The 27,280-nt window shown below is 47.3% G+C and overlaps 1 protein-coding gene across 1 annotated transcript in view; it reads left to right on the top strand.

Moving 5' to 3' along the window:
- Positions 1-27,280, top strand: part of LOC138296891 (solute carrier family 22 member 7-like) — a 297,169-nt gene that overhangs the window by 251,670 nt on the left and 18,219 nt on the right. The window contains exon 10 of the mRNA XM_069236387.1: positions 8,161-8,367. Within this exon, the coding sequence (XP_069092488.1) occupies positions 8,161-8,367 (207 nt within the window). The remainder of the gene's footprint in view (positions 1-8,160; positions 8,368-27,280) is intronic.

Raw genomic sequence — 27,280 nt, 5'->3', positions numbered from 1 at the left:
GTCGGTTGCGGGTTGTTTTGGCACCGAAACCCTGTCTGTACTCTTTTTCGGCTCTGAGGTGACCTTCTTCTTTTTCGGAGTCGAACCCTCTCGGCGTCGATCTTCCTCGGTGCCGCTGTCTCTGCGTCGAGCAGTTTCGGCTCCGCTATCTCGGCGTCGATGTTTTTCAGCAGCACTTTCTCGGTCCCGAGAAGGCTGCGTGCCGGTGTCTCGACCGGAGTCGGACGATCTCGGCACCATTTCGGCCTTTTTCGGTGCCGATGGTCGGTCACCGAATTTATGGGTCGAGCCATGGCCTGGTGGCAGTGGCGTCCCCTGGGCCTTGTCACTTTTCTTGTGTGCTGGCTTCGACGTCTTACTCACAGTTTTTTGGTCGTCGAATTCCTCGGAGTCCGATTCATTGATCGAGAAGGTTTCTTCTTCCTCTTGTTCCTCGAACTCTCGGTGAGCTGTCGGCGTGGACGCCATCTGCAGTCTTCTGGCTCGACGGTCACGGAGTGTTTTTCGGGACCGGAACGCACGACAGGCCTCGCGAGTCTCTTCACTGTGCTCAGGCGACAGGCACAGGTTACAGACCAAATGCTGGTCTGTATACGGGTATTTGTTGTGGCATTTAGGACAGAAACGGAACGGGGTCCGTTCCATCAGCGTTGTTTTACACGCAGTCGGGCCGACCAGGCCCCGACGGGGGATCGAAAACTACCCCGAAGGGTACCGGAGCTCTTCACTCTTCGATTCGGTGTCGATTCTAACTAAGCCGATCCCGAACGCAACAATACCGACGTAATTTTTCCGATATTTAGCTAACTTTCCGTTACCCGGAGCGAAAGGAACACGTCCGAACCCGATGGCGGAAAGAAAACAATCGAAGATGGAGTCGACGCCCATGCGCAATGGAGACAAAGAGGAGGAGTCCCTCGGTCCCGTGACTCGAAAGACTTCTTCGAAGAAAAACAACTTGTAACACTCCAACCCAACACAAGATGGCGGGCTATGCACAACATGTGTATCTACAGCGACAGATGCCATCGAACACTTTTTTACGCTAAAATGTGTTAGCGCAGTTTAGTGTCAAAAAGTATAAATCAGGGCCTCAGTCTTTTTCCCCTCCTAGTATAATCTGTAGCATGGTCTCTTTAACACATAGGGGGTCATTTTGACCTTGGCGGACGGCGGAGGCCGTCCGCCAAGGTACCGCCGCTGAATGACCGCACCGCGGTCAAAAGACCGCGGCGGCCATTCAGACATTTCCTCTGGGCCGGCGGGCGCTCTCCAAAAGAGCGCCCGCCGGCCCAGAGGAAATGCCCCTGCAACGAGGACGCCGGCTCAGAATTGAGCCGGCGTAGTTGCAGGGGTGCGACGGGTGCAGTTGCACCCGTCGCGTATTTCAGTGTCTGCTTAGCAGACACTGAAATACTTTGCGGGGCCCTCTTACGGGGGCCCCGCGGCACCCCCGACCGCCATCCTGTTCCTGGCGGGAGACCCGCCAGGAACAGGATGGCGGTAGGGGGTGTCAGAATCCCCATGGCTGCGGAGCGCGCTCCGCAGCCATGGAGGATTCACAAGGGCAGTGGTAAACCGGCGGGAGACCGCCGGTTTACCCTTTCTGGCCGCGGCTGAACCGCCGCGGTCAGAATGCCCTCGGGAGCACCGCCAGCCTGTTGGCGGTGCTCCCGTGGTCGGTGACCCTGGCGGTCACCGGCCGCCAGGGTCAGAATGACCCCCATAGTAGTCAAAGTCCCAACACAAGCAATTAGGCGTACTAATGTTGACCGGGCTCTGGGTATGGCCCATATCCTGGAGACATGAATGAGGTATAAAAATGTCAGTCTCCATCCCAAAAAATCATCTCACTGATGACGCTTTCCAGACCCTAGCTTATCCTCCACTGTCTGAACCGGTGCCACACATCTGGACACACAAAGAAGGTAAAAGTATTTCGGTCTCCATTCCAAGAGCATCCCTCTGACAGGAGATGTTGATTTATGTAGGGCTGAACTGAGGTTTGGACCCATCTTCTCATCCAAGTCACTTCTGATGAGTGGTGGGTTATTGTGCCACCACCCTTGCCCTAGACCTGCATACCATCAGAGTCAAAAGACAAATTAATAAGCAGTCGTATTTTTGAGTAAACATATCCTGACACGGCTAAGAAAAAGGCATTCAGCAAAATGTGCAGGTTAATATGCAGACATGGAGTAATGTGGCAGGATTCAGAGAAGTGTGTGTGGTGGGTTTTGTTTAGTTGGTATTTGTAAATACTGCTCTATTTTACTAATACAAATTCAACATATAACATCTAAATCCATGAAGATATTTAAGTGTTTAAAAACTAGATACCTGGGAGTTATAGGTGATGTCTTTGTAATCCCAACCACTTTCTTCTTTGCGTCTTCGGTAGTGGAAGGTGTGAAAAATGGTCCCCTTGCATGAACCACAAAACAAAGGGCCGATTCACCAAGATAAACCTGTACCTTTGGTCTAAACTTAATCTTTTGGCCTAAGTTTATGACTTTGGGAATTCACAAAGAACATTTACTAGTACCACCTTTACATCCACACTCGGGGTGGATCTTCTCGCCAAGTGTGGATTGTAGGAGGCTGGCCTGGCTTGTAGTGGGTACCAAAGGTACTTACACCTTGTGCCAGGTCCAGTTATCCCTTATTAGTAGAATAGAGGTGTTTCTAGCAGCTTAGGCTGATAGAAGGTAGCTATGGCAAAGCAGCTTAGGCTGAACTAGGAGACATGCAAAGCTTCTACTACACCACTTATATTATATGCACAATATCATAAGAAAACACAATACACAGAGTATTATCTGTACTTTTTTTTAATGACAATATGCCACAAGTATCTCAGTGAGTACCCTCAGTAAGAAGGTAAGTAATATACACAAGTTATATGTACACAAACCAAAAATAGGTAAGTAAGAGTCAGAAAAGTAATGCAAACAGTGTAGAATTACAATAGGTTGCAATAGGCAGACATAGGTCTAGGGGCAACACAAACCATATACTCCAAAAGTGGAATGTGAATCACAAATGGACCCCAGACCTATGGGAGCTTGCAGATGGTCGCTGGGACTGTAAGAAAACAGTCGGGTGTCCAAGATACCCCACCCCAAGACCCTGAAAAGTAGGAGTAACGTACCCCTACTACCCCAAAAGAGTACAATAGTCATGATAGGGGGATTCTGCAAGAACCACAAACACCAGCGGTGCACTGAAAACGGATTCCTGGACCTGAGGACCTGCAAAAAAAGGGGACCAAGTCCAATAGTCGCGACAGTGTCCGGTGGGGCAGGAGCCCAGAAAACCCTGGATGAAGGTGCAAGGAAGCTGCCTCCGGATGGAAGAAGCTTGGAGTTCTGCAAGAAAGAAGAAGACAAGGAACTTCTCCTTTGGAGGAAAGATGTCCCACCTCGCGATGAAGCTTGCAGATGTGTTCTCACACACAAATACTGCAAACAAGCCTTGCTAGCTGCAAGGGATGCGGTAGAGGTTTTTGGGTGCTGCTGAGGACCAGGAAGGACCAGGATGTCACCACTTGGAGGAGGAGACAGAAGGGGCGCTCAGCAACTCAGAGAGCCCTCACAGGAGCAGGCAGCACCCGCAGAAGTATCTGAACAGGCACTTGGAAGATTTGTGAACGGGAGTCCACGCAGAGTTACAAAAGAGGGTCCCACGACGTCGGAGGCCAACTCAGCGGGTTGTGCACTGCAGGAAGGAGTGCTGGGGACCCAGGCTAGGCTGTGCACGAAGGAAATCCTGGAAGAGTGCACAGAAGCCGGAGCAGCTGCAAATCACGCAGTACACAGGTTTGCAGTCTAGCGTGGGGAGGCAAGGACTTACCTCCACCAAACTTGGACTGAAGAGTCACTTGACAGTGGGAGTCACTTGGACAGAGTTGCTGTGTTCCAGGGACCACACTCGTCAGGATGAGAGGGGACACAGAGGACCGGTGATGCAGTCTTTTGGTGCCCGCGTTAGCAGGGGGAAGATTCAGTCGACCCACGGGAGATTTCTTCGGAGATTCTGGTGCAGGGTGAAGGCAGGCTACCCCCAGAGCATGCACCACCTTGAAACAGTCGAGAAAGCCGGCAGGATTAGGCGCTACAATGTTGCTGGTAGTCGTCTTGCTACTTTGTTGCGGTTTTGCAGGCGTCCTGGAGCAGTCAGCGGTCGATCCTTGATAGAAGTCGAAGAGGGAGATGCAGAGGAACTCTGGTGAGCTCTTGCATTCATTATCTGAATAATTCCCCGAAGCAGAGACCCTAAATAGCCAGAAAAGGAGGTTTGGCTACCAAGGAAGGAGGATTGGCTACCAAGAGCCTATCAGAGGGAGTCTCTGATGTCACCCGCTGGCACTGGCCACTCAGAGCAGTCCAGTGTGCCCCCAACACCTCTGTTTCCAAGATGGCAGAGGTCTGGGACACACTGAAGGAGCTCTGGGCACCTCCCCTGGGAGGTACTGGTCAGGGGAGTGGTCACTCCCCTTTCCTTTGTCCAGTTTCGCGCCAGAGCAGGCCTGGGGGATCCCTGAACCTGTGTAGACTGGCTTATGCAGAGAAGGGCACCATCTGTGCCCATCAAAGCATTTCCAGAGGCTGGGGGAGGCTACTCCTTCCCAGCCCTTCACACCTATTTCCAAAGGGCGAGTGTGTAACACCGTCTCTCAGAGGAAATCCTTTGTTCTGCCTTCCTGGGCCAGGGCTGCCTGGACCCCTGGAGGGCAGAAACCTGTCTGAGGGGTTGGCAGCAGCGGAAGCCCCGGAAAGGCAGTTTGGCAGTACCCGGGTTCTGTGCTAGAGACCCGGGGGATAATGGAATTGTCCCCCCAATACCATAATGATATTGGGGTGACAATTCCATGATCTTAGACATGTTACATGTCAATGTTCGGAGTTACCATTGTGACGCTATACATAGGTAGTGACCTAAGTATGATGCACGTGTGTAGTGGTGTCCCCGCACTCACAAAGTCGGGGGAATTTGCACTGAACAATGTGGGGGCACCTTGGCTAGTGCCAGGATGCCCACACACTAAGTAACTTTGCACCCAACCTTCACCAGGTGACTCATAAGTTACTAATGTGCAGTGTAAAATGGCTGTAAAATAATAACGTGGACGTTATTTCACGCAGGCTGCAGTGGCAGGCCTGTGTAAGAATTGTCTGAGCTCCCTATGGGTGGCAAAAGAAATGCTGCAGCCCATAGGGATCTCCTGGAACCCCAATACCCTGGGTACCTCAGTACCATATACAAGGGAATTATATGGGTGTACCAGTGTGCCAATGAGAATTGGTAAATTTAGTCACTAGCCTGCAGTGACAAATTTAGAAAGCAGAGAGAGCATAAACACTGAGGTTCTGGTTAGCAGAGCCTCAGTGATACAGTTAGGCACCACACAAGGAACACATACCGGGCACAGACTATGAGCACTGGGGCCCAGTGACACAAGGACTAAAACAACATACATACAGTGGAATATGGGGGTAACATGCCAGGCAAGACAGTACTTTCCTACAGAACCTCCCCCCCTCCCCAAACGAAGGACAATAAGACTAGCCATGACCTGATGAGTCTTCATTGTCTAAGTGGAAATATCTGGAGAGGCAATCTGTATTGGAGAGGGTACTCCCAGGTCTATGTTCCACTGTATAGTCCATTCCCTGTAGAGATATGGACCACCTCACCAATTTAGGATTTTCACCATTCATTTGTTTTAGCCAAAGTAGAGGTTTGTGGTCTGTCTGAACAATAAAGTGAGTGCCAAACAGGTATGGCCTCAACTTTTTCAGTGCCCAGACCACAGCAAAGGCCTCCCTCTCTATGGCAGACCAACGCTTTTCTCTAGGGGTCAACCTTCTGCTGATAAAAGCAACTGGTTGATCCTGGCCCTCAGAATTCAGTTGTGATAAGACTGCCCCTACCCCTAATTCAGATGCATCAGTTTGAACAATGAATTTCTTGGAGTAACATGGGCTTTTTAGGACAGGTGCAGAGCACATGGCCTGTTTGAGCTCCTCAAAAGCTTTCTGACAGCTAGCTGTCCATAACACCTTCTTAGGCACTTTCTTACTTGTGAGATCATTAAGATGGACTGGAGCCATCATTTTTAATTAATCTCCTGTAATACCCTGAGAGGCCTAAACAGGCTCTCACCTGGGTCTGAGTTGTAGGGGGAACCCAATCCATGATTGTCTGGATTTTCCCCTGTAGTGGTGCAATCTGTTCTCCACCTACAAGGTGTCCCAGATAAACCACTTTCCGCTGCCCTATCTGGCACTTTGATGCCTTGACAGTGAGGCCTGCCTTTTGCAGGGCCTCCAAAACTTTCCAAAGGTGGACCAGGTGCTCATCCCAGGTTGAGCTAAAGACAGCAATAGCATCTAGATATGCTGCACTAAAAGCCTCCGACCCTTGCAGGACTGTGTTCACCAACCTCTGAAAAGTGGCAGGCGTATTTTTCAAAACAAAGGGCATCACTGTAAATTGGTAGTGCCCTCCTATAGTTGAAAATGCAGTCTTTGTTTAGCATCTTCTGCAAATCTGATCTGCCAATACCCTGCAGTCAGATCAAAAGTGCTAAGATACTTGGCAGAAGCCAGTGTATCAATGAGCTCATCTGCCCTGGGTATAGGGTGAGCATCAGTTTTTGTTACCTGACTGAGACCTCTGTACTCTACACAAAACCTCATCTCCCTCTCTCCATCTTTGGTGTGAGGTTTTGGTACAAGCACCACTGGGCTAGCCCATGGGCTTTCAGAAGGCTCAGTCACTCCCAGATCCAACATGTTCTGCACCTCTTGTTTAATACAGTCTCTGACATGGTCAGGCTGCCTATAAATGTAACTTTTGACAGGCAGGCTGTCTCCAGTGTCAATTGTGTGTTCACACCAGGATGTTGTACCTGGCACAATTGAAAAGAGGTCAGAAAATTGTCATAGGAGATTGATGCAGTTGTCTTTCTGTTCTGCAGTCAGACAATCTGCTAAAACGACTCCCTCCGCTAAGGCATCTGCTTCAGTGGTGGAAAAGATATCAGGGAGAGGGTCACTCTCTTCTTCCTGTCCCTCATCTGTTGCCATGAGCAGGGTGAGATCAGCCCTGTCATAGTAGGGTTTCAGGCGGTTGACATGAATCACCCTAAGGGGACTCCTGGCAGTGCCCAGGTCTACCAAATAGGTAACCTCACCCTTCTTCTCAACAATTAGATGGGGTCCACTCCATTTGTCCTGGAGTGCTTTTGGGGCCACAGACTCCAATACCCACACCTTCTATCCTGGTTGGTACTGGATAAGAACAGCCTTCTGGTCATGCCATTGCTTTTGGAGCTCTTGGCTGGCCTGAAGGTTTTTACTGGCCTTTTTCATGTACTCAGCCATTCTGGATCTCAGGCCATATGGGCTAGAGTGGCATTAGTACTGCCAACAGGCTGGCAGTACTAGTCACCTTATTTTGACCGGGACTGGCGGTATACCGCCATGGCAGTCCCGGCGGTCGTAATCCGCCAGGGAAGCGCTGCCCTGAGGATTTCGACTCCACTTACCGCCAGCCTGTCCATGGCGGTAGACACCGCCATGGAAAGGCTGGCGGTAAGGGGACTCAGGGTGCCCCTGCACTTGGCATGGGCAGTGCAGGGGCCCCCAGGCATAGCCCCATCGCGCATTTTACTGCCTGAATTTCGGGCACTGAAATGCGCTACGGGTGCTACTGCACCCGCTGCACATCAGCATTGCTGCCGGCTCTATTACCAGCCTGCTGCAATGTTGATGTGACTTTTCCGCTGGGCCAGCGGACGGCAACACTGTTACCGTCCGCTGGCCCAGCAGAAAAGTCGAAGTAGGGAGCCAGACAAACCGCCAGCAATGGCGGTATTCTGGCACCCGCAGCCTCGGCGGTCTTTAGGAAAGACCGCTGAGGTTGTAATGAGGGCCTTAGACTTTTAGCCTAAATTTAGATCAAAGGTCCAAGTTTACAACTTTGGGAATTCACAAAGGGCATTTACGAGTGCTATCTTTACATTCACAGCGTGAGGTTGATGTGTGAGTTGCATTCATGTAATAACTCTGTTCCACCCTTGTATAATTTCAATCATCCCAGTGTGGACATTTACTGTGCTCAGCTTCAGGTCTTTCTTTCACTGTCTTCTTCCAGGCAGAACGGCATTGGGTACAACTCTTTCATCGCACGCATAGGCGTGTCCGTGGCTCCTCTGATCATACTATTGGATGACTTATGGAAGGTCCTGCCACAGATTATCTACTGCGCAGTAGCCATTGTGTCTGGCTTGGTGGCTTTTTGCCTTCCTGAGACTTTGAATGTGCGGCTGCCTGAGACAGTGAAGGATATTGAAGAGACACGGTAAGGATTATATTGGAAATGTCCCTTTTTTGCGGAGTTATCCCCAAACCTTTTGATTCTGACCTCCTGTTTTTGATCCAGTGCTGAAGTTAGTTTTTGCTGGCTTTAGGACTAAGGGCACTTTACCACTGCTAACCAGTGCTAAAGTGCAAGTGCTCCATATCTAAATTGTATTGGTGATTGGTTTATCCATGATTGGCATACTTGATTTATTAAATAGGAAAACCAGAAAGGGAGCACCCTGCCTCACACTCCAGCATGCAGTCAGCCCAAATGCATCATGGTAAATGCAGTCAAAGTTTGTTTCATATCCATAAAGTAAACTGTAGTTCTTCACCTTAGTAGGTGCAGCAAGTGCTGTAAATCTCTGGACACGTGTTTCTGAGTTCAGCCCTTCATCAGAGGAGAGCAGTCAGCTTTGTCTGTGGGGTTGCTGGAAATGCTGCCAAAACTCCTCTCAGGTTTATGTACCACTCACTGGCATGCAGGTGCTCAACCAGAGCTCGTCAGCTCGTTGGTTCAAGGGAGCCTTCTTAAACAGGAAAACCAGAAAGGGAGCATCATGCCTCAGACTTGATTTATTAGTAAGTCCCTAGTATAGTGCACCATGCATGCCTAGGGCCTGTAAATCAAATGCTACTAGTGAGCCTGCAGGACTGATTGTGCCACCCACGAGTAGCCCTACAAGCATGTCTCAGACCTGCCACTGAAGAGTATGTGTGAGCAGTTTTAAGCTGACATTTCAACCTGGTAAGTGCACCCACTTGCCAGGCCCAAACCTTCCCTTTCATTACATGTAAGTCATCCCTAAGGTAGGCCCAAAGGCAGCCCCATAGGCAGGGTGCAGTGTATTTAAAAGGTAGGACATGTTCTGGTGTGTTGTACATTTCCCAATAGTGAAATTCTGCAAAATTCTGGTTTCACTATTGCAAGGACTATCGCTCCCACATGGTAACATGGGGATTGCCTTGAAATATATTTTAAGTGTAATTTCACATTGGAAGCAGATAGAGCTATTACAATTAAAAAATACGTATTTTGGTGAAGTTGGTTTTTAAATTGGAAGTGTGAAAATGCCACTTTTAGAACGTGGGCATTTTCTTCCTTAACCATTTTGTGCCTCTACCTGTCTGTGGAATACACCTCTGAGTCAGGATGACAGTTGGCCTGTTTGTGAATTCACTCTAGACAGTCACACAAAAGGAACCAAGGTGTGCCCTGCATATCCGGATGGCTCTTCCTGGGCTAGAGTGGTGGGAAGAGCGGACAATTGCACCTGAATAGGGCTGTGGCTGTCCTTACACAAAGCAGTCTCCATCCCCCTGGAGTGTGTCTGGGGCCAGGGCCGGAAAGGCAGGGTCTTGTGCACTGCAAAGACTTTTCTTTGAAGGTTGCCTACTTCAAAGGCAGTAATGGGTATACGTACTGGACCTCTGACCCCACAAAGCTAGAATCCTTCTGGTCTGAGGACAATACCAGGAAGAAGAGCTGGATGCTGTAGGAGTGATGACCACACTGCCTCCTGCTTTGCTGTTCTGGCCCTCTGCTTCTGTCCTTGGAGTGAAAGAACTGGACTATGCTTTCTACACCCTGCTTCCAAAGATTCTCCAAGGGTTTGGACTGTGCTTGCCTCCTGTTAAGTCTCAGGGACATCAAAAACGTCATCTGCCACCACTTTGGCTCTCTTACTAAGAGTCCCGACTTGCCAAGTGGTGCCAAATTCAGTCTCTGGGCCCTTGGGAGTGAGTTCTGGTGCAAACAAGAAGAAACCAAGCAAATCAACTCCATAGCGACTTCGGATCAGGTGTCAATGCCCGCACTGGAGCTGTGGTCCCTGCTGAGTGCAGTGAACGCAACAGACACCGGAGGCCCAACACTGCCGCAGCACCTCCGAAATCCTGGCAGAGCGTGAATCCCAAGTGCTGTGTCACCAGCGTCCGTGACATCCGACTCCGCCGCAGTACCTGTGGACCCATGGTGGGATCGCAACATTGCAAAGTAGACGCCTTGTATCTTGACCTGCTGGATTCATCAACCCTGTTTTTTTGCAAGGACACTTTACCACCGATGCTGCATTACCTCTCCTGCAACCGTAAGTAACTGACTGAGAGAAAGGGCCTCTTTTTGCATGGTTAGAGAAGTGGTTTCTAAATTGTAAGTGCCCTGGGCCCCTGCTTAACAGGTTCCCAGGGCCAGATCTCTTTCCCCAAAACTGTGCTATGTATTGGCACTTCAGCTACCTTTGTAAGTCCCTAGTAAATAGTCCCCCTGGTGCCCATGGCATGGGTACTGAAGAGGGCCCCCTAGAACTGCAGCACTAATTGTGCCACTCTAAGAGGCCACACGCCAGCCTCATGCAGACTGCCATTGCAAGTGCATGACAAGGTGTGGTTAAAAGTTTCAAACTCGACATGGCACTCCCCAAGAGTGCCCTGTCCACTAACACTGCATGCACAATAGGTAAATCACCCCTCAGGCAGGCTTAAAATCCTAAGGCAAGTTGCACTATAGTCCAAGTGAGGGCATATGTTTTCATGAGCAGATATGCCACTACTGTGTCCTTATAAACCCTTAAGACGAAGTGTACAGAAAAGCCAAAGCAAGTACATGTGCTGAACATTGGTCATTACAAGTTCTCCAGCTACCAGATGGCCTCTCTGATTACTGGGTTGTTTGGTATCAAACTCAGAATAATAAACTCACACTGATGCCAGTGCTGGAATTATTATAAAACGTACCCAGAGAGCACTTTAGAGGTGTCACCTGCAAAACCTAGCAGCCCTGGCAGTGTTTCTGACTGCCAACTGCCGGTGTTCGGACTGCCATTTTTGGTCTGCCATTGCTATTTTTAACTTGTAATAGGCTCAGTGGTTGATTGACAGGCTGGCGGTGCTGGTGTCCAGACAACCTATTTCCCACCCTCCAGAGTTCTGGCTGTGCTGGCTGTGTAACTAGTAATACAGCAGTCTATGTGATGCCAAGATTGTAACGAGGCCCATAGTAAGTGTGCAGGGAAGCCACTTGATATGCATGTGCTGGACACTGGCCATTATGAGTTTCCCAACTACATGATAAACTCTCTGAATACTGGGTAGTTTGGTATCAAACAACTCTGACCAATAAACTCAAACTGATGCTAGTGTTGGATTTATTATAACATGTACCCATAGGGCACCTTAGAGGTGATCCCGGCAAACCTTAGCAGCCCTGGCATGGTTGCTGAACTGGTCTTTACGAGCCTGCCACAAATCTGCACTCCTGGGGTGAGAGCCCCTGCTCTCAGGAGCCAGAACTCAAAGCCTTTCCTGGGTGGAGGGGTTACACCTCCCTGCCCACGGAGGCACCCAGGCCCAGCAGTCAGCTTCAAAGGCTTTACCACAGTGAAATCTGACCTCCTACTATGCTGCTAGCAGCAGATGGCCACCCAATTGTTTACCCCCACTTTGAGCGGGAAAACAGATGGGAAAACATAGATAGTTGGGGTGGCCCCCCTGAGCCTGCACCACCCCCCAGGTGTAGCAGGTGAGGTGACCACTCCATTTCATTTTCCTTCGTCTTGGATGGCAGGAAAATAGCTTCTCAGGGTTAGGGATGTGACCTCTTCCCACAGGAAGTGGTCACTAAGTGGGTGTAGCCAACCTAAGGTAAGTAACCCATTGGCCACTACCAGGTACTCCCTAAACACCCACTGAAATGCAGTATTTAGTGGGCATTCCTAGACCTGCAGATCAGATTTGATGGACAAAGAAGACCCAAGACTCGAGAACAGAAGTCCTGCTGCAAGAAGGAAAAGGCGCCAAACCTTGCCTGCTGCACCTGGGACTCAACCATCACTGCTGAGGGGCCGACTAGACATCGGACGAACTCTAAGAAACACCAGAGGACCTCTAACCTTCCTAAAATTGCCAAGAACCTCCCTCCAGAGTGAAGGCATCAATCCCTGCACCCAGCTAGCAAGATCCAGTAAAGTCCAGTTCATTGACCGGTCGCTGCCCAACGAACCCGTCACACCAGAGAGACCAAATTCCACCCGACGGACCCGGAGGACAAACCCTGTCAGTGTGCCAAGTGTACACTGCGATCTCCAGTGGCTGAGACGTGCCATAGCCCGGGGTACTAGACCCCCTATGTCGGACACCCAGAAGAAAAGACCACTCTGGACACTCTGGGTACCAGCAGCAAGCACCAATCAAGGGACTTTGGGACATCCAAGAACCAACCCCCCAGAGCGGCCCTGCTGACCTGCAATCCACCCTCCAAGTGACCTGCACCTTGTATCAAAAGCTCCTTTATACACAGCCCTGGGCTGCCTTATTGGCACTGCTCCCAGACTCCCTGGCCCATGCATCGGAAAACTAGCTGTGCTCTAGGGGTCCCTAACCCCTTGCGACCCCCAATAATTACCTTTAAGTCCTCCTGTGCAGTGTGCTTTCAAGCAGCCCCCTTCTCAGTTCTGCACTAGCTCCAAGACTTTCAGCCACTGCTCCTGCTTGAACTGGGAACAGCCCAGACTTCTTCCAGCTGGCCCACAAGACATCTCTATGACCTCGACAAAAAAACAGAAGGTGACACTTGTGAGAGCATTGCCTGATGTTATATGCATTTTTAAAGTGTTCTCCCATTGATTCCTATGGTGCGTAATTACACACAAAGACTATTTTTACTAAACTTTGAAAAATCAGAACTTAAAAAGTACTTACCCGATTTTGAGGATCTTGGTCTTAAAAATGTTATAAAAATCTGAAATATTTGTGTAAATTGGTCTTGGGTTATTCTTTTGAGTATGTGTGCACATTTATTGATACTGCAAGTACAACAAATGCTTAGCACTTCTCCAAGAATAGCCTAACTGCTCGACCAAGCTACCACTAAAGAGAGCATTAGGTGGTTTACTTAATAGCTCTGGATACCAAGGTGGGGTTGCTTGGACTCTCTGCAAAGTGCACATAATTTCTTTAACACTATATAGAGAGCCAGCCTCCTACACAGATGCCTCACCTCCCCTGCCTAGCAGTAAAGAACGGACGTCTCACCTCCCCGCTAGCAGTAAGGAACCGACACGCGGCGCCTCACCTCCATGCAACGTCTTCATTTCCTCATCGTTCTCCAAAGGTACTGTACCTGGACTCCAAGCGACTCCGTGACCGACCATCACTCCCTTGTGAGTGGCATTGGACTGTTGGGAACGACTCCGTCAAGACACTATAATAGCTCCATTTGGAGCTATTGGTTTTCTAGGCGCCATACTACATTTATTCTTTAAACATTTGTATCTTTACTTGTGAATGTTGAATTATTGTTGTTTTACTCTTGTTGTCCTCAGGTAAATATTGGCTATATTTCTAAACTGGTGTGGAGTACTTTTGTGGTGTTTTCACTGTTACTGTGTGTGTGCATGTGTACAAATACTTTACACATTGCCTCCGAGATAAGCCTGACTGCTGGTGCCAAGCTACCAAGGAGGTGAGCAGGGGTTATCTGAGCTGTGTGGCTCCATTACCCTGACTAGAGCGAGGGTCCCTACTTGGACAGGGTGCAAACCACTGTAAGCTAGAGACCCCATTTCTAACAGCTTGCCCTGGTTATCTTTGTGAATGAATGACCATCTCTAGGGTGCACGTCTATGGAATGAACACCTGTAGGCATCTATAGAAAGAATGCAGAAATGGTGTAGTCAACTTTTGTCTTTGTTGGCCTTGGATAGCCATCTCAATTCATTGTTTCAAGTCTTACCGTCCTCTTCTTTCATGTCACAACTGTTTACGCAATGCCGTAGATAGTTTAGATATTTTCCATCTTCCTATTGTCACTTAAAATAGGTTGCTCTTTACAGCAGGACAATCTGTTGGCGGTAACAATTCACACAATGAGGTTTCCTAGGGGTACCATGTGGGGCTGGCTGGCATGTGGCACAACGTATCTCTTCCATGAGATTCTGGCTTAGTTGTTAATGTTCTTCTCCTGTTAAGGTGGCAAAGAGGCTTCAGATTGTCCAGCAGGGTGGGGTAGGCTTCACCCCACCCTGTGGGTGTCTACCTACAGCTCCGACTGTTACACACTGTGCCAGGAACATCGATTATCTCTAAGGTTAGTCTTTCCAGAATACACTTTTTGCAAGTCATATTTGGCCTGTTTCACATATATGAAACCATTTATAGCATTGATTAAAAGGTTTCAGCTTTCATCTCCAGCTCTACATGTTGATCATGTGGTTTTCCATACAAGTTACAAACATAGTTATGGCACATGTTTTCTATGGATGTAGAAATGGTTTTTAAGATTGGCAGTATTGCAACCTCGCAGAAAAGTTACAGATTGACAGTTGCCTAGTAATTTCCAAGTAAACAGGGTTGACTCCTAACACCTTTCCTGACTGTTTGCATCATAAACTAATGCACTATCCTTGGTGGAAGTTACATCACCATCTTGCCCAAATGGTTTCCATCCATGAATTTACCCTCTTTCAATTTACTGCTCCGCTCCTCCACCCAATTGTGTGAAGAAGCACAACAGATGGATATGTTGTACTGAGTCTAATAAATTGATTCATTCTCTGTGTTCACCGAGTGGGTGATGGACAAATCTATGACCCATAAAGTTTGAACAGAACGTCTTTCAGAATATCGTGCAATCACTATTATCATCAACCTCAAATAATCCAAAAACTTCCTGTGGGGAAAAAACTTACAATCTTAGGTGGCTACGAATACAAACTTCACATCAATCTGTGTGAAAACAGGAGGATAATGGTGCAATGCTTGGGTGTCTACCTTCATATCTGCATCACAATTCTGGTACCCTGATGGCCCTTAAAGCTTCTGTCATGGCTACGCATTATACCATGTCAACCACCTCTTCTGCCTATGACACCACTAGCTCAATCTCTTCCAGTCATTGAAGTTATTCAATATCATTTACCCTTAAGACAGCATACTGCTTGCATGAGTCATGGTAGACCAGGCCATAACCTGTCCAAGTCCAGTCCAACTCTGGATGCCTAAAAAAAACTGCAGATGTGTAGGCTCTTTCCTTCACATCCCATCAGCCAACAGGTTTTTGGTGAAAATCACTCCATCAAGGATTAATAACATTTTCTCGGTTCCTAATTCACTTTCTTCATTACTTCAGGGTACAAGTGTAGACTGTCACTTTGAGTCAAATATTCTTATTTACGTCACCAGAAAAAAAACCTATATTCACTGGCTATTTGTTTGCCGTTGTGCTTATTGGCATCGAGGACTCTTCACTAGACACTCCATACATTTTTAAATGTTTTCCATAATAATTTGTAGGAATCATTGCCCACATGTCACCTCAATTCTTAAAACAGACCCCCAAGCCGGACTAGGTCATTGTCTTGGCAGTAAGGAGGAGACATGTCAGCCCCTTAAATGTCAGCACCTTCCAACAAGGAGAGTAGGACAATAAACATGGAAGACAAGAAAATGTGTGGTACAGCAGTCACAGCTCTCCATCTCTCAAAACCACTACTGCAAATAAATAGGTCAGTTTAACCATGAAATCTGGGCTGGCCTTAAAAGATCTACATGAATCTGAAAAGACACTGGAAGTAGGGGATTATGAGGAGATGGTGATAGAAGGTTTCTTAGTCTCCAACCAAGTCATCGGCACAGCCATCAATCTGGCAGAGCAGGCAGCTAGGGCTAGGATTACCTGCGTGGTTCTCTTGCCTGCACCTAACCTCTCTGAAATCAGATGAGCAACTTAAAATTCTCAATTTCATATTTTCTTGTTCTTTATTTTTCAACCAACGCAACAAGGAATAAATTATGAGGTTGACCAATAAGGTTGAGACCCTAAAGTGGGTGGGTCTGAAGTGACGAAGGTCTTCAAAAATCAATATAGGGAAAGCGCCTGCCACTGTTCCCATCAACAGAGAGTTCAATCCCCTAGTTGGACCTAGTAACAGCCAGAGGGACAGAGGTACTCCTATCAGCACAGGAGAGGATGAAGGAATACGTCAGTCCAATCCAAAGCTGCCAACTCTTCAGGGTGTCCACCCTCCACCAGTCACTAATGACTCCACCTCCTTCCTCTTCATTAATCACTCCAGTAGAGTGGGCGGCTATATCTCAACATTTAGAATAGTGGGGGGAAAAAATCACAAATGATTAGGGTGTGCTGACCACTGTGAGTGATGGCTACTCATTACATTTTTGGAAAACTCCTCCAGCTATTCTACCAAAGCCAGTTTTGAAATCTATCTAGCCGATCTGCACAAGAAGACCGCTACCTTGGCAGACCATGAGCAATAGAACCAGTCCCTCCACCACACGAGGGTCAGTCATTCATTCAAGATAGTTTCTGGTTGCAGACAAAACTGTCAGAAAAATGAATTCAAACCAAACTTAGATCAGAGTTCAACCAACAAGTGGATCAAAAGAGAAAAAGTTTGTATTTTAGCACTCCACTATATTTTCAGCATCTCAGGCAAGGCGACTGAATGTGCGTTATGGATCTTTAAGATGCCTTCTTCCACTCTGCCGAAGCGAAGAGGCACGGAATGCAGCTGAGAGTTGTAGTAACATCACCCTTCCAACATGTGGTTGTAGTTCGCTCCTCCAACATTCCTCAAATGCATAGCAGTAGTGGTAACCCACCTTTATTATTTAAAAACGTACTGTCTACCCATATCTGGATGAGGGGCTGGTAATAGCCGACAGTTCCCACAAAGTAATGGAAAACGTCCAAACAACAATGCCTCTGTTACACCAACTACATCTCTAGAAAACTGTGATATCCCCTCTACAAGTTCTAACTTATCTTGTGGTGACTTTAGATACAGCACAAAGAAGAATATTTCCCTCCAAAGACAGTGTGTTATCAATCGGGGAAAAGCATCAGCTCCTTTTCAAAAATCACAATCCAAACTTGTCAGATCTCTTCTATAGAGGGCTCCATGGCCTTGTGCATTTCCATTATTTAGGATGCAAGACTACACATGAGGTCTCAAAAACAATGTCTGGAGGACTGTTAGTTTCAAAGGGAGAACAACAGGGACAACAAGCTCTTGACTTTCCATGACAACAAAGTAGTCTCTCTCTCTCTCTCATCTGCAAGGTGTGCCTTTTCACAAGAGCTTCTGGTACAGACAATACTTATGGACATATCGCTCTTTGACATAGTGCCCCCATCAATAACATACCATACCATGTATATTTGTAAAGCGCACATTCACCCGTGGGCCTCTTGGCGCTGAATAACAGATGTTTATTGTTAGCCAACTCAATAGTACTCATTTTATTGACCTTAGAACTTGGATGAAAGGCTGAGTGGACCCGCCAGGATTTGAACCTGTGACCATGAGGTCAAACACAGGCCCCTACAGTGGACATATTAGTCCACTCAGCCACCAGACCCGGCATAATCAATGAGACCTCTCAGTTGAAGGTTGATGGTAAAAAAAATGGAATTCCCTGTCACATCTGTTTCTTGGAGTTCAGAGCAGCTCATCTACCTCTCGAAGCCTTCTTGCCATCTCTTACAATAAACAACATCCTAATCTAGACAAACAATACGAAGACCTCACATTGCCTGAACAAGCAAGGAGGAACAAAACAAAGACCACTGTTCCTAGAAGTGAAAAAGATCTGGCTGCCTGCTGGGCCTGGCCAGTGTGTCGACAATAAAGGCAATCCAGTTACCAGAAATTCAGAATCAGCAAGCAGACTTTGAGTGGAATTTACAAAGAAAGCCACAAGTGGGTTCCAGAAGAAATCTTCGAAGAGTGAGGTTATCCAAACATAGATCTCTTCATTACGGGCCTGATTTAGAGTTTAGCGGATGGGGTGATTCTGTCACAAACACAACAGATATTCTCTCCGTAGTATTACAATTCCATTACATCCTATGGAAATTGCAGTACGGCGGATGGAATATATGACGGAGTAACTTGTCTGACAAACTCTAAATCAGGCCCTTAGTCAATAAACAAAAAAACTGAAGAACTGTGCTTCCAGAAGCTGGGGACTGGCTCTATGGGAAATGCTCTTTTGATAAACTAAGCATGGCAATACTCCACACCTTTCCAGTAATCCATTAATACTCAGTCATCTTGAAACGTCAGAATTGTCAAGCAACCTTGATTGCTATTACTCCAGACTGCCCAAGACAACAGTGGTTCCCAGATCTACTGCAGATGTTGCTAAAACCACACAAAAGGCTGCAGTACAAACCAAAGCTGCTCACAGATTACACAGTCATTTATTCCACCTGATGCGGACGTCCTTGAATTTGGAAGCAAGGCTCCCTAGCCCCAAACAATTTTGTTCATGAATATTTAGTAAGAAGCTAAAGACCATCAACAAGAGCTTCTTATGCCTCCAAATGGAGGCAATTGTGCTTATGATGCCAGCAACAAGGTCCCAATCCCATCTCCTGCCAAGAAGAAGTGATTGAGTCTCAGTTATTACATCTGGGTCATGCTGAACTGCAATTCTCTTCAGTTCTAGTCCACCTTGCAGCTAATACAGGTTTCCAAGAAGGGCCTCATCAGGTACCATTTATTAAAATTATTTTCAAATGCAAGCAGTCACAAATATGGGGATGCTGGTGGGACCACTATGGGCTGATCAGTGCAGAAGTACTTAATTTGTCTCTCTATAGCAACTCAATCTTTGTTGTAGAGATGGCGTCTGGACCTGGGATAATGGGATGAAATGTTTTCAACCATAAATCAATAAAATTTGTTATAAAAAATGATTGTCATTAGGGACTTCTTAGAACACTTAAAGATGTCTTTCCTCATGTAAGGGCCCTGGGAATTAAAGTTGGTTCTTTCAAATTTAAGGGGTCCTTCAAATAAACCAACTAGCAAGGTTTCACATACCATCAGTCACAGAAACAAACTTTTCAGTGACTGTTACTTCAGCTTGCAGTGCTGTTGATATTCAGGCCCTTTGGCTGTTGAACTCTGCACAAGTTTTCATTCTAATAGGATAGTCCTCAAAAACAATCCATCTTTTCTTCCAAAAATGCTTTACGAATTTCATGTTAATCAGAGCTCCGGATTTCTTCCACAGCCTGTATACTACAGCTGAGCATTCCTCACACTCACTAGATCTCATGATAGTCTTATGCTTTCATCTAGTCAAGACAAAAGCATATCATAAGTCTAACCAATTGTTGTTAAGTATGATCCCATAAACTAAAAACTAGCCACCTCAATCTGGGCAAATGGACCCACATTACCCAGCCCTTAAGGAACGTCCACTGGCTCCACGTCCCAGAAAGATGCCAATTTTAAATAATGACACTAGCTTAAAAAAGTCCTACACGACCAAGGACCAACATACATGAACCACCACCTGAACCTCTGCCAACCATCCAGAAACCTCCACTCCGCCTCCCTCACCCTCACACAGATCCCCCACAACCACCAGAGCCTCAGCGGAGGCCACTCCTTCTCCCACCTTGATGCCAAGTGCTGGATCACCCTCCCCGGAACATAACCTTCACTCACGGACTTCAGGTCGAGACTCAAGACCTAGCTCTTCGACTAAGCCCGGTAACCCAGCGCCTGGATACCCTCACGGGTGATAAGCCGCGGTCTACAGGTACTGATTAATTGACTGATTGACCTCTAGACTGTCAATTTCTGGATGGATTGTCCTTGCGTTTCCTGCATTATTAATAGGCTAAATAACGGCCATCAGCAAAACCCAGAACCTATTTCACAACAGCCTGGCAAGGACACGTTCCTTTAACACATATGTGTAAGGCAGAGACAGAGAAATTGGTCCACACTTTTACAAGACAATAATTCCTGATTCCGATACAAAAGATGACTCTAGTGTAGACTAAGCTACTCTGAGAAATCTTTCAGGCTAATTTAGATTTATTTTTATCCCTTAAGCACAAGTGCCATGAGGGAAATATTTGTTCTTTCCTTGCTATTCTACTTTAAGGTTTATGGCTATCAATGAAGATTTTATGATGCGAGAGAATCTGTTACTTATGTTCATGGTTCTCCTTCGAGTGCATCTTTATGAAGTCCTACACAACCTTTCTGCCTCCCTGGTTTTACATCTTGGACATACAGGATAAACTACCAAAAGTTTAGTCTCTATTTAATCTTATCTTTCCTACAAACATACCCGACTGTGAGGTAACTGCCATTACAAAGCATCAAGGATATTCACAGTGTCTAGACTCTTCGAGGGACAGAGGTTTAAAAAAAAAATCTTATAATGTAAAGCCTAGATTACCCCAGCGGTGTTGACACTTGCCATCTTCTTGGGAACTTAAACACGATTGACCTCATCCAGTAGCAGGTCAGACCCATACCACATGCCACCTCTTAGACCATAACTCCAACAGCCTTAACATTGCATCCAACTCCCCAGTTACCTGGTCTGACCACCATCTTATTGTTTTCAAAATTCAAATCCCTCAGACCACTCCATCAACCATCACATCTCCTACATTTAGGCAAATCATACCCAGGAAACGTGTTACTAAAAACAACCATGAATCTACTTTGTCCATCTTTGTCTGACTTTATCACGGACACTTCCACAAGTCCTCATCACTGACACTTTCACAGGTGTCGCTAACTCGAACAACTTGATCATAAGCACGTTGGTTGATATTGCCTCTTTGAAAGCCTTTTCTCTGCCACAGAAAGTCCCCTCAGCAAACTTGTATTCATAGAATCTGAGAATTTTCAATTGTCACTGCAATCCGCTTGAGTGTCCCGGAGAACTCTTCCATGGCTTATGACTGAGACTCTTTAAAAAGCTGAACCTAAAATGTAATTTAAACAATCTACCTTGCCAGGTGCAACTCTTGCATCACCCATAACCACGAAAGTTCAACCTCCTCCAATGAGATATTTGCCATTGTTAAAGAATTCTCCAGCAAGGTAGTTTGCAAACTATTCTGTTCTTCTATCTATCCATGAACCTCTCTTGCAAACTTTTTTTTAAATAAAATGAAAACTCTTTATGCTAACTTTGACCACCAACCACTTTTAAAAGATCCCTCCTTCGCGAGTACCTCATCCACCTCTGATACGGGAAATATTGTGTTCTACTGTACCCCAGTCAGCACAGCGAGTCATCACTACAATGTGTTGCATTAAGCCAAGCTCTCGTGACTACCCTTGCCCTCACTACAGGTTTACTCTGTAATTCGGCTAGAAGTCCAGCTCTCAGCACTCTTATTTAATAAGTCTCTTGCCATTGCCACCTGTCTATTGCCGAACTTCTTCCTGTTCGACCTAACAACCTTAAGGCGGTCATTACCCATCTTTTTGCCTGCCTCTCTCCATTTTCCTGACCTGTTTTTGCTGGTTTTAGGACTCTGAGCACTTTACCACTGATGTCCAGTGCCAAACTGCATATGCTCTCTCCCCTGGTTCCTAACCAATTGGCATATTTAATTTACCTGTAAGCCCCTAGTAAAGTGCACTCCACGTGCACAGGGCCTGTAAATTAAAAGCTATTAGTGGGCCTGCAGCACTGATAGTGCCACCCACATAAGTAGCCTCTTAACCATGTCTCATGCCTGCCATTTCAAGGCCTGTGTGTGCAGTTTCACTGCCACTTCAACTTGGAATTTAAAACTACTTGCCAAGCCTTAAACTCCCCTTTTTCTACATATAAGTCACCCCTATGTTAGGCCCTCGGTATCCCATAGGGCAGGTTGCTATGTAGGTAAAAGACAGGACATGTACATATGTGTTTTTCTTCTCCTGGTAGTTAAAAACCCATTAATTAGTTTTCCACTACTGTGAGGCCTGCTCCTTTCATAGACTAGCATTAGGGCTACCCTCATATACTCTTAAGTGGTACATTTTCATCTGGAAGGAGTATCCATATCTTGTTTGGTACTGCCAGAATGGTAATATATAATCCTGCTTACTGGTGAAGTTGGATTTAATATTTCTATTTTAGAAATGCCACTTTTAGAAAGTGGCATTCCTCTGCACATACTGCCATCTGTGCCTTACAGCCTGTCTCCAATACACGTCTGGTCTGTGCTGGTTGACAGCTCCCTTTATGCATTCCACCCAGGCAACCATAAATACAGGACACTCAGTCACATCTGCATTCATCTGCATACTGAATGGCTCTTCCTGGGGCGGAAGGGCGGAGGGGCTCACACTTACATTTCACAGGCCAGTGGCCTGCGCTCACACAAAGGACGGATAACTCCCCCCCACCCCCCCTACAGCGATCCTGGAAGACAGGACTGGGTGAAAGGGGAACTTGTGCACTTCAAAACCACCCTTTGAAGTTTCTCTCACTTCAAAGGCATTTTGGGTATATAAACTGAGTCTCTGACCCCACCAAATCAGACACTTCGGGACCCACACCTGCACTCTGCCAGAGGAACTGCCTGGCTGTCCAAAGGACTCATCTGGACTGATTTGCTGAGAAGGACTGCTACCCTGCTTGTTGTCCTGCTGGTCTCTGACTCTGCCTCCCTCCTGAAGTGCTCTCCAAGGGATTGGATTGAGCTTGCCTCCTGTTTCTGAAATCTCAGGGCCAGCAAAGACTTCACTTCTTCAAGAAACTCCTTGTGCATTGGAAATCTACGCAACGCCTGCAGAAATCGACACACAGCCTGCATCATGGTTGGAAAATCTAAGCATGTCCAACCAGGAACAACACACCACCAACTTCTAAAAATTAGACGCAGCGTCTGACTTGCGACGGAAAATTAGATGCATTACCTCCCGGATCGACGCAGTGACTGCTCCTTCTACCAGCACGTCAATGTAGGAGGCTGGACTGGCTTGTAGTGAGTACCAAGGGGTACTTGCACCTTGCACCAGGCCCAGTTATCCCTTATTAGTGTATAGGGTGTCTAGCAGCTTAGGCTGATAGATAATGGTAGCTTAGCAGAGCAGCTTAGGCTGAACTAGGAGACGTGTGAAGCTACTACAGTACCACTTAGTGTCATATGCACAATATCATAAGAAAACACAATACACAGTTATACTAAAAATAAAGGTACTTTATTTTTATGACAATATGCCAAAGTATCTTAGAGTGTACCCTCAGTGAGAGGATAGGAAATATACACAAGTTATATATACACAATAGCAAAAATATGCAGTATAGTCTTAGAAAACAGTGCAAACAATGTATAGTTACAATAGGATGCAATGGGGAAACATAGGGATAGGGGCAACACAAACCATATACTCCAAAAGTGGAATGTGAACCACGAATGGACCCCAAACCTATGTGACCTTGTAGAGGGTCGCTGGGACTATCAGAAAATAGTGAGAGTTAGAAAAATAACCCTCCCCAAGACCCTGAAAAGTGAGTGCAAAGTGCACCAAAGTTCCCCTAAGGACAAAATAGTCGTGTTAGAGGGAAAATGCAAGGAAAACAAATCAGCAATGCAACAACGATGGATTCCTGACTGAGGGTACCTGTGGAACAAGGGGACCAAGTCCAAAAGTCACAAGCAGCTCGGAGATGGGCAGATGCCCAAGAAATGCCAGCGGTTGGTGCAAAGAAGCTCTTACTAGGCTGAAGAACTGTGAATACTGCAGGAACGACAAGGGCTAGAGACTTCCCCTTTGGAGGATGGATCCCCCACGCCTTGGAGAGTCGTGCAGATGTGTTTTCCCGCCGGATGGACGCCAACAAGCCTTGCTACACGCAAATCTTGCGTTTGGCGTTTTTGGACGCTGCTGGGGCCCAGGAGGGACCAGGAGGTCGCAAATTGGACCTGCAGAGAGAGGGGACGTCGAGCAAGACAAAGAGCCCTCACTGAAGAAGGTAGCACCCGGAGAAGTGCCAGAAACAGGCACTACGAAGATGCGTGAAACGGTGCTCGCCGAAGTTGCACAAAGGAGTCCCACGTCGCCGGAGACCAACTTAGAAAGTCGTGCAATGCAGGTTAGAGTGCCGTGGACCCAGGCTTGGCTGTGCACGAAGGATTTCCGCCGGAAGTGCACAGGGGCCGGAGTAGCTTGCAAAGTCGCGGTTCCCAGCAATGCAGCCCAGCGAGGTGAGGCAAGGACTTACCTCCACCAAACTTGGGCTGAAGAGTCACTGGACTGTGGGGGTCACTTGGACAGTGTCGCTGGATTCGAGGGACCTCGCTCGTCGTGCTGAGAGGAGACCCAAGGGACCAGAAATGTAGCTTTTTGGTGCCTGCGGTTGCAGGGGGAAGATTCCGTCGACCCACGGGAGATTTCTTCGGAGCTTCTGGTGCAGAGAGGAGGCAGACTACCCCCACAGCATGCACAAGCAGGAAAACAGTCGAGAAGGCGGCAGGATCAGCGTTACAGAGTTGCAGTAGTCGTCTTTGCTACTATGTTGCAGGTTTGCAGGCTTCCAGCGCGGTCAGCGGTCGATTCCTTATCAGAAGGTGAAGAGGGAGATGCAGAGGAACTCGGCTGAGCTCATGCATTCGTTATCTAAAGTTTCCCCAGAGACAGAGACCCTAAATAGCCAGAAAAGAGGGTTTGGCTACCTAGGAGAGAGGAAAGGCTACTAACACCTGAAGGAGCCTATCACAAGGAGTCTCTGACGTCACCTGGTGGCACTGGCCACTCAGAGCAGTCCAGTGTGCCAGCAGCACCTCTGTTTCCAAGATGGCAGAGGTCTGGAGCACACTGGAGGAGCTCTGGACACCTCCCAGGGGAGGTGCAGGTCAGGGGAGTGGTCACTCCCCTTTCCTTTGTCCAGTTTCGCGCCAGAGCAGGGGCTAAGGGGTCCCTGAACCGGTGTAGACTGGCTTATGCAGAATTGGGCACCTCTGTGCCCAACAAAGCATTTCCAGAGGCTGGGGGAGGCTACTCCTCCCCTGCCTTCACACCATTTTCCAAAGGGAGAGGGTGTCACACCCTCTCTCAGAGGAAGTTCTTTGTTCTGCCATCCTGGGCCAGGCCTGGCTGGACCCCAGGAGGGCAGATGCCTGTCTGAGGGGTTGGCAGCAGCAGCAGCTGCAGAGAAACCCCAGGAAGGGCAGTCTGGCAGTACCAGGGTCTGTGCTACAGACCACTGGGATCATGGAATTGTACCAACAATGCCAGGATGGCATAGAGGGGGCAATTCCATGATCATAGACATGTTACATGGCCATATTCGGAGTTACCATGGTGAAGCTACATATAGGTAGTGACCTATATGTAGTGCACGCATGTAATGGTGTCCCCGCACTCACAAAGTTCAGTGAATTGGCTCTGAACAATGTGGGGGCACCTTGGCTAGTGCCAGGGTGCCCTCACACTAAGTAACTTTGCACCTAACCTTTACCAGGTAAAGGTTAGACATATAGGTGACTTATAAGTTACTTAAGTGCAGTGTAAAATGGCTGTGAAATAACGTGGACGTTATTTCACTCAGGCTGCAGTGGCAGGCCTGTGTAAGAATTGTCAGAGCTCCCTATGGGTGGCAAAAGAAATGCTGCAGCCCATAGGGATCTCCTGGAACCCCAATACCCTGGGTACCTCAGTACCATATACTATGGAATTATAAGGGTGTTCCAGTAAGCCAATGTAAATTGGTAAAAATGGTCACTAGCCTGTTAGTGACAATTTGAAAGTAATGAGAGAGCATAACCACTGAGGTTCTGGTTAGCAGAGCCTCAGTGAGACAGTTAGGCACCACACAGGGAACATATACATGCACACCTATGAGCACTGGGGCCCTGTGTGACAGGGTCCCAGTGACACATACATATAGGCCACAAACCTATGAGCACTGGGGTCCTGACCAGCAGGATCCCAGTGACACATAACAAACATACTGAAACCATAGTGTTTTCACTATGAGCACTGAGGTCTGGCTATCAGGATCCCAGTGAGACAGTGAAAACAGTGACAAACACCCTGACATACACTCACAAACAGGCCAAAAGTGGGGGTAACAAGGCTAGAAAGAGGCTACCTTCTCACACAACCCCCCCCCAAACGAAGGACAATAAGGCTAACCTTGGCCAGTTGAGACTTTATTGTCTAAGTGGTGATAAGTAGAGAGTAGCTCTGCAATAGACTGGTTACTCCCTTTATCATCCACTATATGGTTACTTCCCTGTGGGGATGTAAACCACCCTGTTTGAAGTTTTTTAGCTAGCCAACAATGTGAAGATGTATTTTCAGAGTTTCTATCAGTAAGTTTTAGTTTAGAGCAGTGGGAATTATCCACTGAACCTATTTGTAATGATGGAAATGCCAGACAGGGATGCTGTCTCAGTAAAGCCATAGCTGGGCAACAACTTTGTCCATTTGGCTGGAAGAGAGAACAGGGATGCTGTTTCTCTTGAGTTGGAGCAGGGCAGGGATGCTGTCCTATCAGCTCCACACTAGGGCAGGGATGCTGTCCTAAGTGTTGTGAGGCAGTGCAGAGTTTCTGCACTAAAGTTTCTCTGGGAGGGTTGGAGGGATGCTCCATGTTAACTAAAATGGTGCTCTTTTTCTCACCAATGTTAGTTATCCCACAGAGAGGTACTTCCACCTCAGGGAGTACAGTTTTGCCAACTGATGATTCCCTTGGAACAGGTGCCACCCCAGGAGAGGTTTCTCCCACCACAGGAATGGTATCCTGAATGGTAGGGTGGTTAGGGGATACTGTGATACCCTTTTTACCTGTTGATGGAGAGGGATCCTGAGTTTTCAGGCCTTCTCTCCTTTGCTTTTTCATTTCACTTGAAATGAGAGGGAACAATTCCTCAGGGATGCCCAGCATGGCTGCATGGGCATAAAACTCTACATCAGCCCAACCTGAGGCCTCTAGGTCATTACCTAAGAGACAGTCTACAGGTAAGCTAGGTGATACCACCACCTGCTTAGGGCCAGTAACTCCACCCCAACTAAACTGAATTATAGCTAAGGGAAGAAACTTAGTGGAGTTATGGACATCAATAATCTTATACTGTTGTCCAATGATGTGTTGATCAGGGTGCACTAGGTTGTCAGTCACCAAAG

The sequence above is a fragment of the Pleurodeles waltl genome, chromosome 5 (genome assembly GCF_031143425.1).
Source record: "Pleurodeles waltl isolate 20211129_DDA chromosome 5, aPleWal1.hap1.20221129, whole genome shotgun sequence".
Classification (NCBI taxonomy): Eukaryota; Metazoa; Chordata; class Amphibia; order Caudata; family Salamandridae; genus Pleurodeles; species Pleurodeles waltl.
Note: the sequence above shows the minus strand (reverse complement) of the source record. Positions and strands in the feature narration are given on the sequence as shown.